The following is an 11619-nucleotide window of genomic DNA, read 5'->3' on the forward strand; positions in this document are numbered from 1 at the left end:
AAACAATGCATTAAAATAATCTATGTATAATTAATGCAAGCATAACTAATACATACATTGCTAATGCAAATAATACTAATACACTTTATTTAGCATTATTCTTATACACTCTACCAAACGACCCCTCAATTTTACACTTTACTAGTTTTACAAGTAAAATTTGGGAATCAAGTCAGTTGGTTGACTATTCTAACCACAAAAAGAAGTAAACTTAAATTAATTTAATGAAGAAATATTTTTGTGATCTTCCTAATACTTTCTTTCTTCATTTCTATTTATTCATTATTTTAAAAATAGATTTTCATTTTAGTTGTCACTTTTAACATATCAAAAAAAGATTTTTAAAAAATCACATTTTATCTTTAGCATTAATTCACTTATTCTCCAAAACATAATAATAAATATCAATTAATAAGAATAATGTGATAAAATAAATAAAATTATGTCAATTATTATTTTATTAATGAGTGTGTCAAATTCAAATATGACGTAAAAGTGAGCGGGAGTAAATTATAAGCAATGAATAAGACTACTACTACTATATACGTGAAAAATGAAATCAATTGGAGAGTGGGGCGCCGCAAGACTTGGAAAGAGTATCACGGAATTGAGTACGATAGTCACAACTCACTAGACTTTCCACATCTTTTTTTTCTTCTTTTTTTTTTAGGTGTCGGTAGTAATAAATGAGATCTTACCAAGGGAAGGATTTTCTTAAGTTTTTTCCTTGACTATCTAACAATGCTTCAAGGATTTTCTTCTTTTATATATATATATAAACTACGTATTAAATGATGACATGCGAAGATTGAAGAGATCAGACATGATACGGCGGCAAAGGTAGGGGCGACCGGGCGGATCCACAGACACGATTTAATGGCTCATGTGATGCTTAAGTGAGCCTGAATTTGAGTCTCACTCTTAACACGTTTTTTTTTTTACTAAGCTAAGAGAGCACCCATAATTTTAAAAACCTAGATCCGCCACATATTCCCTGAAGATCTGAAGTTGCAATCCCTATTGGTTCGATTTCAGAGTTACAAGGCCGGGAACATTCAGATGACTGTTTTTATGAAGCTGTGTAACCAACTCTCAAATCACTTTGCTTCTTACTTTTATGGTATCGTTGAATAGCCACACCGGAGAACAGACTAAGCCCAATTAATTATTTTTATATTGTTAATTGATTCATTGTTATTTATTTTGAGTCAAACTAATCAATACACATAAAATAAAACAAATGGAATATTAGTTATGCATAGATATAACTGACATGCAGCATTTTGTATCAAAAAACAAACGCTATATAAGTAGTACGCAATTTTACATACGCAGTAAATTTTGTTATACATCAAACCATATATAAGTAATGCATAATTCTTAGAGATAGATCATATTCAAACCAAAACAACCCCTAAGTGAATGGATATGTTAGGGGCAAGAATAGAAATGTAGATATAAAGTAGCATTACATGTCAAAGAATGAAACTCTTGGCTGCCTAGTTTTGCACTTCAAGAAAAGCTCTGAAAATTCCAAGGGAGTAGTATCCAGTATCAGCATTTATGTTAAAAATTCCGGGAGATTATATGCTTATCTCCAGTACTTTCGAATCCATAGTTTTCAAAGGGCAAACGGCACATAATTTACTCAATACTTTGAGTGCCAACTTCTTGGAACAATCTGCCAAAATGAGCTCTCTGAGTGTGTTGAAATGCTACAAACAGTAATCCAACTTCCATCTGCTGAAACCAACTTTTTGTCCTCTTAAGATACTACTGCTTCTGTATTCCATGTGTCACCAATCAATGTGCCAACCCTCTCTCCTTTAATGGCTTTAGCAATGTTACCTGTTTTATTGAGATTAAAAACGACAACTGCAAAATGAAAAATAAGATTGGATGAGTCAATTTGTAAGTTGATTTAAAAGGGAAAGGCTCGCCAATGACACCTCCAGAGTCATCCTGAAAATGATAAAAGGAATCCAAAGGCTGAAAGCCTCGTACCTGGAATGTTATTCTCTTGGCACAAAGTAATTGCAGTAAGGTCCATCACTGAGAGCTCTTTTGAAATTACATCATGGTAAGTCAGGTTATCCTGAAGACGAGCATCAGGATTATGCTTAGGGTTATCATCATAGACTCCATCAACGTTTGTTGCCTTCAACACCACCTCAGCATTAACTGCAATGCATTCAAAATTTGATTGGTGAGAAACAAAAAAAGAAAGAGACGTGCACTCTCATATATGTTTCAGTAGCAGAGCGCCATTTGTCTCAAAGACCAAATCATCACTTGGATGAGAATCATTTGGGGACAAACAATTCAATCATGTTCCAATGTTTGTGCGTGACATGTTTCATTTAATGGAGATATATATTACTCCCTCTGTTTCAACAAGAATGACCCCCTTTCCTTTTTAGTCTGTAATCTGTTTCAAAAAGAATGACCTCTTTCTTTTTTTTGATAACATTTTAATTTCAGCTTTCCACGTGGCATGTTTAAGGCCACAAGATTAAAGGGCAATTTTGTACATTTGACATAACTTTAATTTAGGACCAAAACATTCAAAAGTCTTCTTTATTTTCTTGAACTTCGTGTCAAGTCAAACTAGGTCACTCTTTTTGAAACGGAGGGAGTTAGTAAACATAAGTGTTGAAGTGTGCATTCAATAAACTTGGTATATTCTTAGCCAAATAGCTTCACACGAGCAATGAAGAATTTCAACATAAACAACTACCCTTCAGTCCCAAACAAGTTGGGATCGACCATATGAACCTCACCGATCATATTTCTCTATTTACACTCAACTCATTTATTTCATCATGCCACCAAATAAAAATAAAGTGAAAAAAACTAAGTTAAATATATATTAAATAATGGTAATAACAATAATATTAAAAGTTCTCTATATTTTTATCGGCATCTAAATCTATAATAAGATCAAAATACTCCTGCGACAGCAATAAATTCAAAATCAAAGTACTAACAAGACTAAAACCTATTCTCAATGGGTAGATACTACCTATATGGATCTTTTTCTTCCGTTGTGCTTTATCTTTCCCCAAGTCTGCATTGATTTCAAGAAATTGTAGGTCGTTTGAGACAACTTTCTTCCATGTAATTTTAGGTTTACTTCATATCCTTTTAACACCATCACCCACCATACTTTCACACCTACAAAGAGGTGCATCAGTAGGTCTATGCAGGACATGACTGAACCATCTCAAGCAACTATCTCAGTTTATCCTAATGCGTGCTACTTGCACCTTCTATTTAATGTGGTCATTTTTAATCTTATCTAATCTTGTATGGATGCACATCCATCTTTAGCATCTGCAACTCTCTAATACTCGTCTTTTGGATATGTTGGACTTTAGAGGCCCAGCATTCACTGCCATAAACATTGTCGGACATATAACTGTTCCGTAGAACTTACCTTTCACTTTGGTAGGCATTCTTCTATTACATAACACCCTGGGTAATACTTCTTCCTTTCAACATGATCCATGAATGATTTTAAGAAAATTACCAACCCACCTCTGAAGGAACTTTAGTCATTATCCACTCCATTATGTACTTCTAAAATATAGGACAGTTTAAGGCGTATAGTGACCTTGTAACATTTTCTTCTTAGTTTTGTTTTCTCTTTAATCCAATTTAGGAAGGAAGAAAGATATTTTGCAGAATCCACTTTAATTTGCAAGTATGTCAAAGTTCCATGCATGTAGAGCATCTGAATCAGGAAGAAGTAGAACTCACTCTCTGCACAACGCAGAGCTGCAGCAGTGTCTGTCGTGAAGAAGGGATTTCCAGTTCCTGCTGCAAAAATTACTACTCTCCCTTTCTCAAGATGCCTAACAGCCCTTCTACGGATATATGGTTCAGCAACTTCTGACATTCTAAATGCAGTTTGGACTCTTGTGGGGATTCCAATGCTCTCCATTGTAGCTTGTAAGAATATTGCATTCATTACAGTTGCCAACATCCTGAAAGTTAAGTGATAAAACTTTAATTAGTAGTAGTCCCAAAGTGATCTCTCTCCCATGCATCTTCAGCACACGCTGATAAATCAAAGGACAGATTAAACAACATGTGATACCATCATTCAAACTCAGGCAAAGATGAGGGTTTCAATCTGACCAACTTAAAGAACTGATCTTGTCATTCCAGAAGAGCTGTATTAAACAAAAGCTTTGTTTTCAAGTATATCGGCCTGGAGGTCTGCAGGCCCTAGCAATGCAAATATTGGTTTGAATTAAATTACAAGGAAAACATTTGGATTGAAAACAAGATTTGTACCACCAGGTTCTGCAGAATCTCAGGCTCATATAATTTTAAAAAAAGCATTTGTATCCCATTAGATATCAAGAAAAAACAAAATGCATTTGACAAAATATAGATTCTGCTTATATCAGGCATAACCTACTTAGATTGAAACTGACATCTATAAAAACATAAATTGATCTTGTTTTATGTTCTAATCAGTTCTAATGCTACCTGTCCTCACTATAATATGAATTTAATCTTGGCTAAGAGATATAATTCTAAAACGATTGCCAGATATCCGCACTAGGGGCATCCTATACAGCTCAGATAGTTTAGAGTACAGCTTAGCTCCCCAGTTTTAACTTTTAATAGCATTCAGTTGCAAGTAAATGTCCAAGTAACTAGGACTTTGTAGTTTGTATAGATCATATTGAAGTAAAATAAGAAAAGAATATGACTTGTGTGATACAGTTAATTCAAGGGTTATCTTGTCCTGTCTTTACATAACTTCAGCTTTCAAAAACCATCAAAATCCTCTTTGGAATTTGGCCAACAACTTTGAAGCCTCTGCACGTAGTAAGTATTTGATACACAATCACTGTTAAAAGCTGCCAAACATTTCTTTCTTAGCATCTTTGATCTCCAAATCTTCATCTATTCAGGTACGTGCTTAATTCCTTTCAGCACCTTTTCATAATTTTAGTCACCAACACCAAAGCCTTAAAAAGGAAAAGGGGTCCTAGAAACCCCATTCTGATTTGTTTAACCACTAGTTGATGTAGGAGAAAAACAACCAAGTCTGTCCAACATCAACATCTTTTATGGAAATACCGAAATAGGAAATAGGAACCCATCAAAACTCTTCCTACCACCCTTTGCTTCCTCAAGTACATTTTCTGAAAGCTATCAAAGAATGTGTACCTAATCACATCTTTAAGTTCGAGGCATGCTTGTCTAAAGCATGCTAAATTGCACAAACAACACTACAAAATATTACCCAGTCCACTACTTCCTGCGCAACACAGAAATACAATAGCAAACATACCCAATATAATCAGCAGAAGAACGTTCCAGTCCACTACTTCCTGCCCAGGAGGATCCACGAAAAATATTACCTCCACCAACAACTATTGCAACCTGCCACATTGCTAGTACAACTGAGAATCTATGAAAAAACTGGATAAGATCGTCATCAAGGAGGAGCTCTTAGTAGTATTATACTGATTTAATCATGACATACGATTGAAAAGAAGTTTGAATGATAAATATGAAAATTAACAATGGAACATCAAATGAACAGGGAATAATCTAGTCTACTACCTCCTGCCCAATAGGATCCACCAAAAATATTACATCCACTAACAACTATGAGACCTACACAGTTGCTAGAAGAATTGAGAAATCTATGAAAAAACATACCCAGATTGCCATCAATGAGCTCATAGCAGTATTTACTGATTAAATCATGACATAAGATTGGAAACAAGAAGTTAGAATAGCAAATAATAAATATGAAGATCAACAAATGGTTCATATGTTGAATCACATAAACAATTTGCAAATTCTGTTGGACACGAGAAAGATTCATTGCTATAAAATTTTAACGAAATGACTACAATAATTTTAGTTCAATTTCCCCAAAACAATCTTGAGCACTGCCAAGTAGGAAATTTGGGTAAATATTGACTTCAGATAGCACAAGAAATGAAAATGTACAAATTATTGCAATAAGAATCCCAAGGTTAATGCTCCAACCAGACCATGAATTATAGAGAAAATAATAATAAATCGAAGGTCTAAGTATCCTTCAAAATAGGGATCAGAAAGATAGATAATAAAGAAAAAGTTTATAAAACAAAGCCAAACCCTTCAGATGATGCACCACCTTCATATAATATAAGAATAGGATCTTTAGGAAAGAAGTATTTGATTTATTAAAAAATTTACCTCAATGCCAAGTCGAGTGACAGCTGCCACCTCCCTCGCAATGGCCATTGTGATCTGTATAACAACATGAAAGCTTTAAAAAAGATCAGAAATCTAGAAAGAAAGAAAAACAGAACAACACAGCGGGCATGGACATATGTGAGCAGTTCTACTATTCTGACCTTTGGATCAATGTTTTGTGCTTGATCTCCTGCTAGTGCCTCACCACTAACTTTAAGCAGTACCCTACGCCATCTATATGATGGTTTAGATGTTCCATTATTTGTCATCGTGACACCAAAAGGAGCTATGGGAGATAAATCAGGTTGCCTATCACAGAACGCAGACAACACAAGGAAGCTGATATTAGGAACACACAACTTCATGCAAAGCAAGCACAAATAACTAAATGCCAACAGAGATAAGTGGTTTAATAGTATGTTATAACAGGTTATTGTTAGGGACTTTTAAGTTATATCTAAAGCGACACGGCATGACACACATTAGTTAGAATGGAAGTTAATATTTTTAAGAAAATCAAGGTCTTACTAAAAAATATCAATAGCATGACAAGATAAAATAACTAAAAGTGGAAGGACGTAAAACATTTTTGGTATTGCTACTAAAGCAGTCAATCCAAGGTAAATAGGATAAACTCCACTTGTTGCAACCAGTGAAACATTTACTCCGTGAATGAAAAAAGAAAGGTCAAATAACTAGCCTATTCGGCGAAAAGTATATAACATCTAAGCTTATTAGCTGACTGAATAGAATTAATGACTCCCATCTGTTGCACTTAGGCTGCTAAATTTATGAAATTTTACTCTTACTTTCAAGTATTAAGTAAAAGGTTTGTCAAGTCCTTCTAAATCAGATGCAAAAACTGTTGTGCTAATGTTCAACAACTCACACCTCTCCCCAGTTCAATCTGTTCGTCTCACCTCAGGTTGACGAACCCACAAAAGTATTAACGAATAACCTTTTCACTATAAGTTAGTAGAATTAAGAGTGCAAATTTATCAATGCATTTTGAATACTCAAGGACGGTATTCCACCTCTCAATTTGTACAAGTTGAATTGCTTAAAATAAAATTCAATTCCATACAACTAATACATTTCATCACACACCATATGACCATCATCAGCTAAACTGAAGACAAAACCTTTCCGACACTACTGACTTGCTCAAGTAAATGTAACTTAACATTCATTATCAACATACAACAGTCCTGTCACAATAATTGAGTTGTACAAACAGCCAAAAGATTTTGTAGAATCTAAAGCTACTTTCACCACAATCAACTAAATCTTAATTTCAATTAGGGGAATCTACACAATTGTAAGAGAACAGTAAGCCTAGGTCTCGACTGTAAGAGAAAAATACCTGCCGTTCATGTGTTCTGGAGATTGTCCAATGTGAGAGGAGCAACACTTGACTAGGGCCAAAGAAGGATCAAGTTTCAAGTGGTGGTACAAGGGTTTGAAGTAACAGAGAGACGGTGAACTGATAGCATTGAAAGAGGAAATGGGGCGGCAAAAGGATGTAGAGATAGCCATGGAAAAGGGAAACTATAATTCCACTTCTTCTTCTTTCCCTTGTTCTACAAGACGGCACTGTTCTATCTGGATAATGTTAAATGTTTGGGGTTTTGAAACATATCTCGACTCCCGACGAAAATATCACTTGCTGCATTGCTAACGACCGAAAAGGGTTAAAAAAAAAAGGTTTGAGTTGCATTAAAATTTGAGTCAATTCCCTAAATGGTCACTCAAGTTTAAAAAATTGTCTTGAAATATCATTTATGTTTCATTTAGAATCAAAATATAACTTAACTATCATTATTTTTCTCCAAATATACTGAACACTTCAAAAGTTTCACTCTCTCGTAGTTGGCATACCATGTTATTGAAACCTTTTTTTTTAAAAAATAGACTTATTTAATTTATCAAACTCATTTAACTAAAATAATGATCTTATTATTTTCTAAAAAGTATACATATATTAGTTTATTAAGAAGAAATTTTCATGCTTAAGAATCTTTTATCATAATTAATTTTTTATTTTTTTTATGCGATGAAGAATAATTTTTTAAAACTTACTATAATGTCATCAATTTTGAATACTTATAAACACAGATATTCAAAAAAAAATATTGATATATAAATCACTCATGAATGTCAACTTTCATCAATTAATCATATATTATACAATGGATCAATAATATTAAAGGTCGATTAATTATTAAAAAGGGGAAAAATGACAAAGATACCCCGAACTATCGTAAATGGTATGCATATACCCTCCATCATACTTTTGGGACATTAGTGCCCCTGTCGTCCAAAAATTAGAGCGTATATACCCTTTATACTAACGGACATACACGTGTCATAATCTTATCTACCGACCCAATATTTATTAAATATTGAATTGACGGATAAAATTGTGTCATGTGTCCCTATTTAGTCTTCCGTTAGAGTGAAGAGCATATATGCTCTAATTTTTGGATGGCAAGGGCACGAATGCTTCAAAAGTATGACGGATGGTATCTACATACCATTTATGATAGTTCGGGGGCATAATCGTCCTTTTTCCTGTTAAAAAATAATTAATTGGGTACTTTAAAATCTATACTTACAATATCTTTTTTTGAAAAGAAAATAGAAAGTGAATAATATTTATATTAGAAAATAAAATTTTGATATTTATTTATTAATATATTAATCTCATATAATATGTATATTATTGAATTAAAATAGGCAATTCAATTAATTATTACTTGTATTTCATGAATTTGGGATGAGATAAGAATATATATATATATATATCGGTGTTTAATTGTACGATAAATTAAAATATAATATAATATAATATAGCAATAAAAGAATAAAAACTAAAAAAAATAAATAATAATTTTCTCTTTCTTACCAACTTTTTTGTCAACGTTACAAATTTATTTGAATGCTTTTATGAAAAAAAATTGCTTAAAATTTTCAAATAATTTACTTAGGGATTTTGAAAATTACCAAGTACTAATTGCACACAAACCTTTTTTCATTGAATTTTGTTTGGTAAAAATTATAAAGGAATTAGTTTTTAATTTTTTTTTATAATCTTCATAAACTCTCATGTAATTTATATATTTGTTTTGTAGAGACATAAGTTTGATGAATTAAATAGGTGTATTATATTTTTAAATGATGATTTAATAATATGACATATCAACTCGAATAGAATGAGACTTTTGAGATATTTAGTATTTATTTTTTTTGGATAAAAAATAGTAATAATATTATTCACTTTCTATTTTTTTCAAGAAAAAAATATAAGCATGAATTTCAAAATACACAATTAATTTTTGTAATAGTTAATTGACATTTAATATTATTGATTCATTATAAAATTTATGATTAATTGATATAAGTTAGCATTCATGAGTGATTTGTATATTGATATTTTTTTGAATGTATATGTTTATAAGTATTCAAAATTGATGATATTATAGTACGTTTTAAAAACTTATTCTTCATAACATAAAAAAAATTATAATAAAAGATTCTTAAGTATGAAGATTTATTCTTAATAAACTAATATTTTTTTAAAAGAAAACTAATATGATCATTATTTTAGTTAAATGGGTTTAATGAATCAAATTAGTCTATTTTTTTAAAAAAAAAAGACTTTAATGACATGTCATGTCAACTAGGAGAGAATGAGACTTTTGAAGTGTCAAGTATATTTGGAGGAAAATGGTGATAGTTGAGTGATATTTTGGTCCTAAATGAAACGTAAATGATATTTTAAGGCAATTCCCTAAACTTGGGTGATCATTTAGGGAATTGACTCTTAAATTTTTATCGGCATTTTTGAAATTTGAAAAAAGTACATGATTTGTTTTAAAGTGAAAAATGATGTTTAAAAATCGAAATTGTTTTTTATGAGTGTTTGGCCTTGACAGTGAAATTTGAAAAGATAAGTTTTATTTTTAAAGTGAAAATGATATTTGAAAATTACAATTTTATTTGGTCATCAATATAATTAGAGTTACTTGCTTTTTATTTTTTGTGAATAGTTTAAAGTGAGAATTTTCACAATTAAATGATTATTTCAAATTCGTAATTTGAAAATGGAAAAAATTAGATAAAATATCAATTGGGTCAAAATTTATAACCTAAAATAATCTAATAATTATTTATTACTTAAACTGGCAAAAATATATTATTATATTGCTTGAAGTTGTAACGATCTATTCTGTTATTATTGAAAATATATGTGGTAGCAATATACGAATTTCATTCGACATAGGGTTAGGATACATGAGTGCACTAGTTATGCATTAAGGTTGTACAATTGCCCCTATCACAAAGTAAGTTGAGGTCACATTTGTTTGCGCTTAGTGGGGGTCTGAATTTTAATCATTCAGATTCGCCTCATTAAGTGTGTTTGTTTTTTAGGACTGAATCTTAATTATTTAGATTCAATTCATTACATTTGTTTGTTTTATTTCCTTATAAGCCTCTTAATGGGTCTGAATAGATATGAATGAATCAGATCTGTAACACAGTCATAACACCATTCAGACTCAAAAATAAAACTTCTATCTTAATTCAACTACATCACAACAAGTCATAAAAGTCACGTTGTTTTCTTCTTTAATTAATGTTAAGTACATGATTACCGTTATAATTTTCTTTATTCTTATTAACTTAATATACACCTTTTACTTTCATAAATTAATCAATATATTTGAATTGATAAGCACTCTCATAGTACAATATTTAGCACGGTTCCAGAAAATAAGAAAGTATATTCTTTGATCGATAACAATAACAAATGTCTATTATAAAATAAAATATTTTCATAAACAATATATTAGATTCTCAAAGTTTTTGAGTTCAAAGAATAGTCATATGAATGATATAACTTAATGTTAAATTCTTAAAAGATAAATCATATTACCTTGTTACAATAAAAATATTCAAAATATTATTTTTTATATAAAAAAAAATGATTTTACTAAAATGAGGTTTTTATAATATTTTATTGAGCGTTTAATTACATATGCACATTTAGATATTAAAAACAAACTGTCCTAATAATTCAGTGTTCAGATTCAGAGACATCATCTTAATATTCATATGTGTATTCAGATTTATACATCTAGATCTTAATGCATATCCTAATATTCAGATGTATATTCAGATTCAGACGTGAAACAAATGAGGCATGAGAGTATCCTTATCCATTTAATTCCGAGCTTAAGTTTAAATCAAGGTCAACTCCAAACGATCATATCTCTCAACATATAATGATTTAGGTGGTCCATGACGTATCAAATTTGTTAATTATAGTATATTTGGATAGTATACATATGAGAATATTTAAATATAGTATGATTAAATAGTTTAGATATGAGAATATTCCCTAAT

General features: G+C 31.1%; 1 protein-coding gene across 1 annotated transcript; it reads right to left on the bottom strand.

The window, feature by feature from the left end:
* Positions 1–1281: 1281 nt before the first annotated feature.
* LOC125829765 (uncharacterized) lies at positions 1282–7853 on the bottom strand. The gene is made up of 7 exons (XM_049508968.1): positions 7577–7853; positions 6375–6522; positions 6214–6267; positions 5312–5403; positions 3760–3986; positions 2005–2181; positions 1282–1875 (listed from the first exon to the last, which is right to left on the bottom strand). Exons 1-7 carry the CDS (start codon positions 7747–7749, stop codon positions 1766–1768), a joined length of 981 nt encoding a protein of 326 aa, XP_049364925.1. The 5' UTR covers positions 7750–7853; the 3' UTR covers positions 1282–1765.
* Between the last annotated feature and the right edge of the window lie 3766 nt (positions 7854–11619).

The sequence above is a fragment of the Solanum verrucosum genome, unplaced genomic scaffold (assembly GCF_900185275.1).
Source record: "Solanum verrucosum unplaced genomic scaffold, falcon-dt-bn FXZP01000102.1, whole genome shotgun sequence".
NCBI classification, from domain to species: Eukaryota; Viridiplantae; Streptophyta; class Magnoliopsida; order Solanales; family Solanaceae; genus Solanum; species Solanum verrucosum.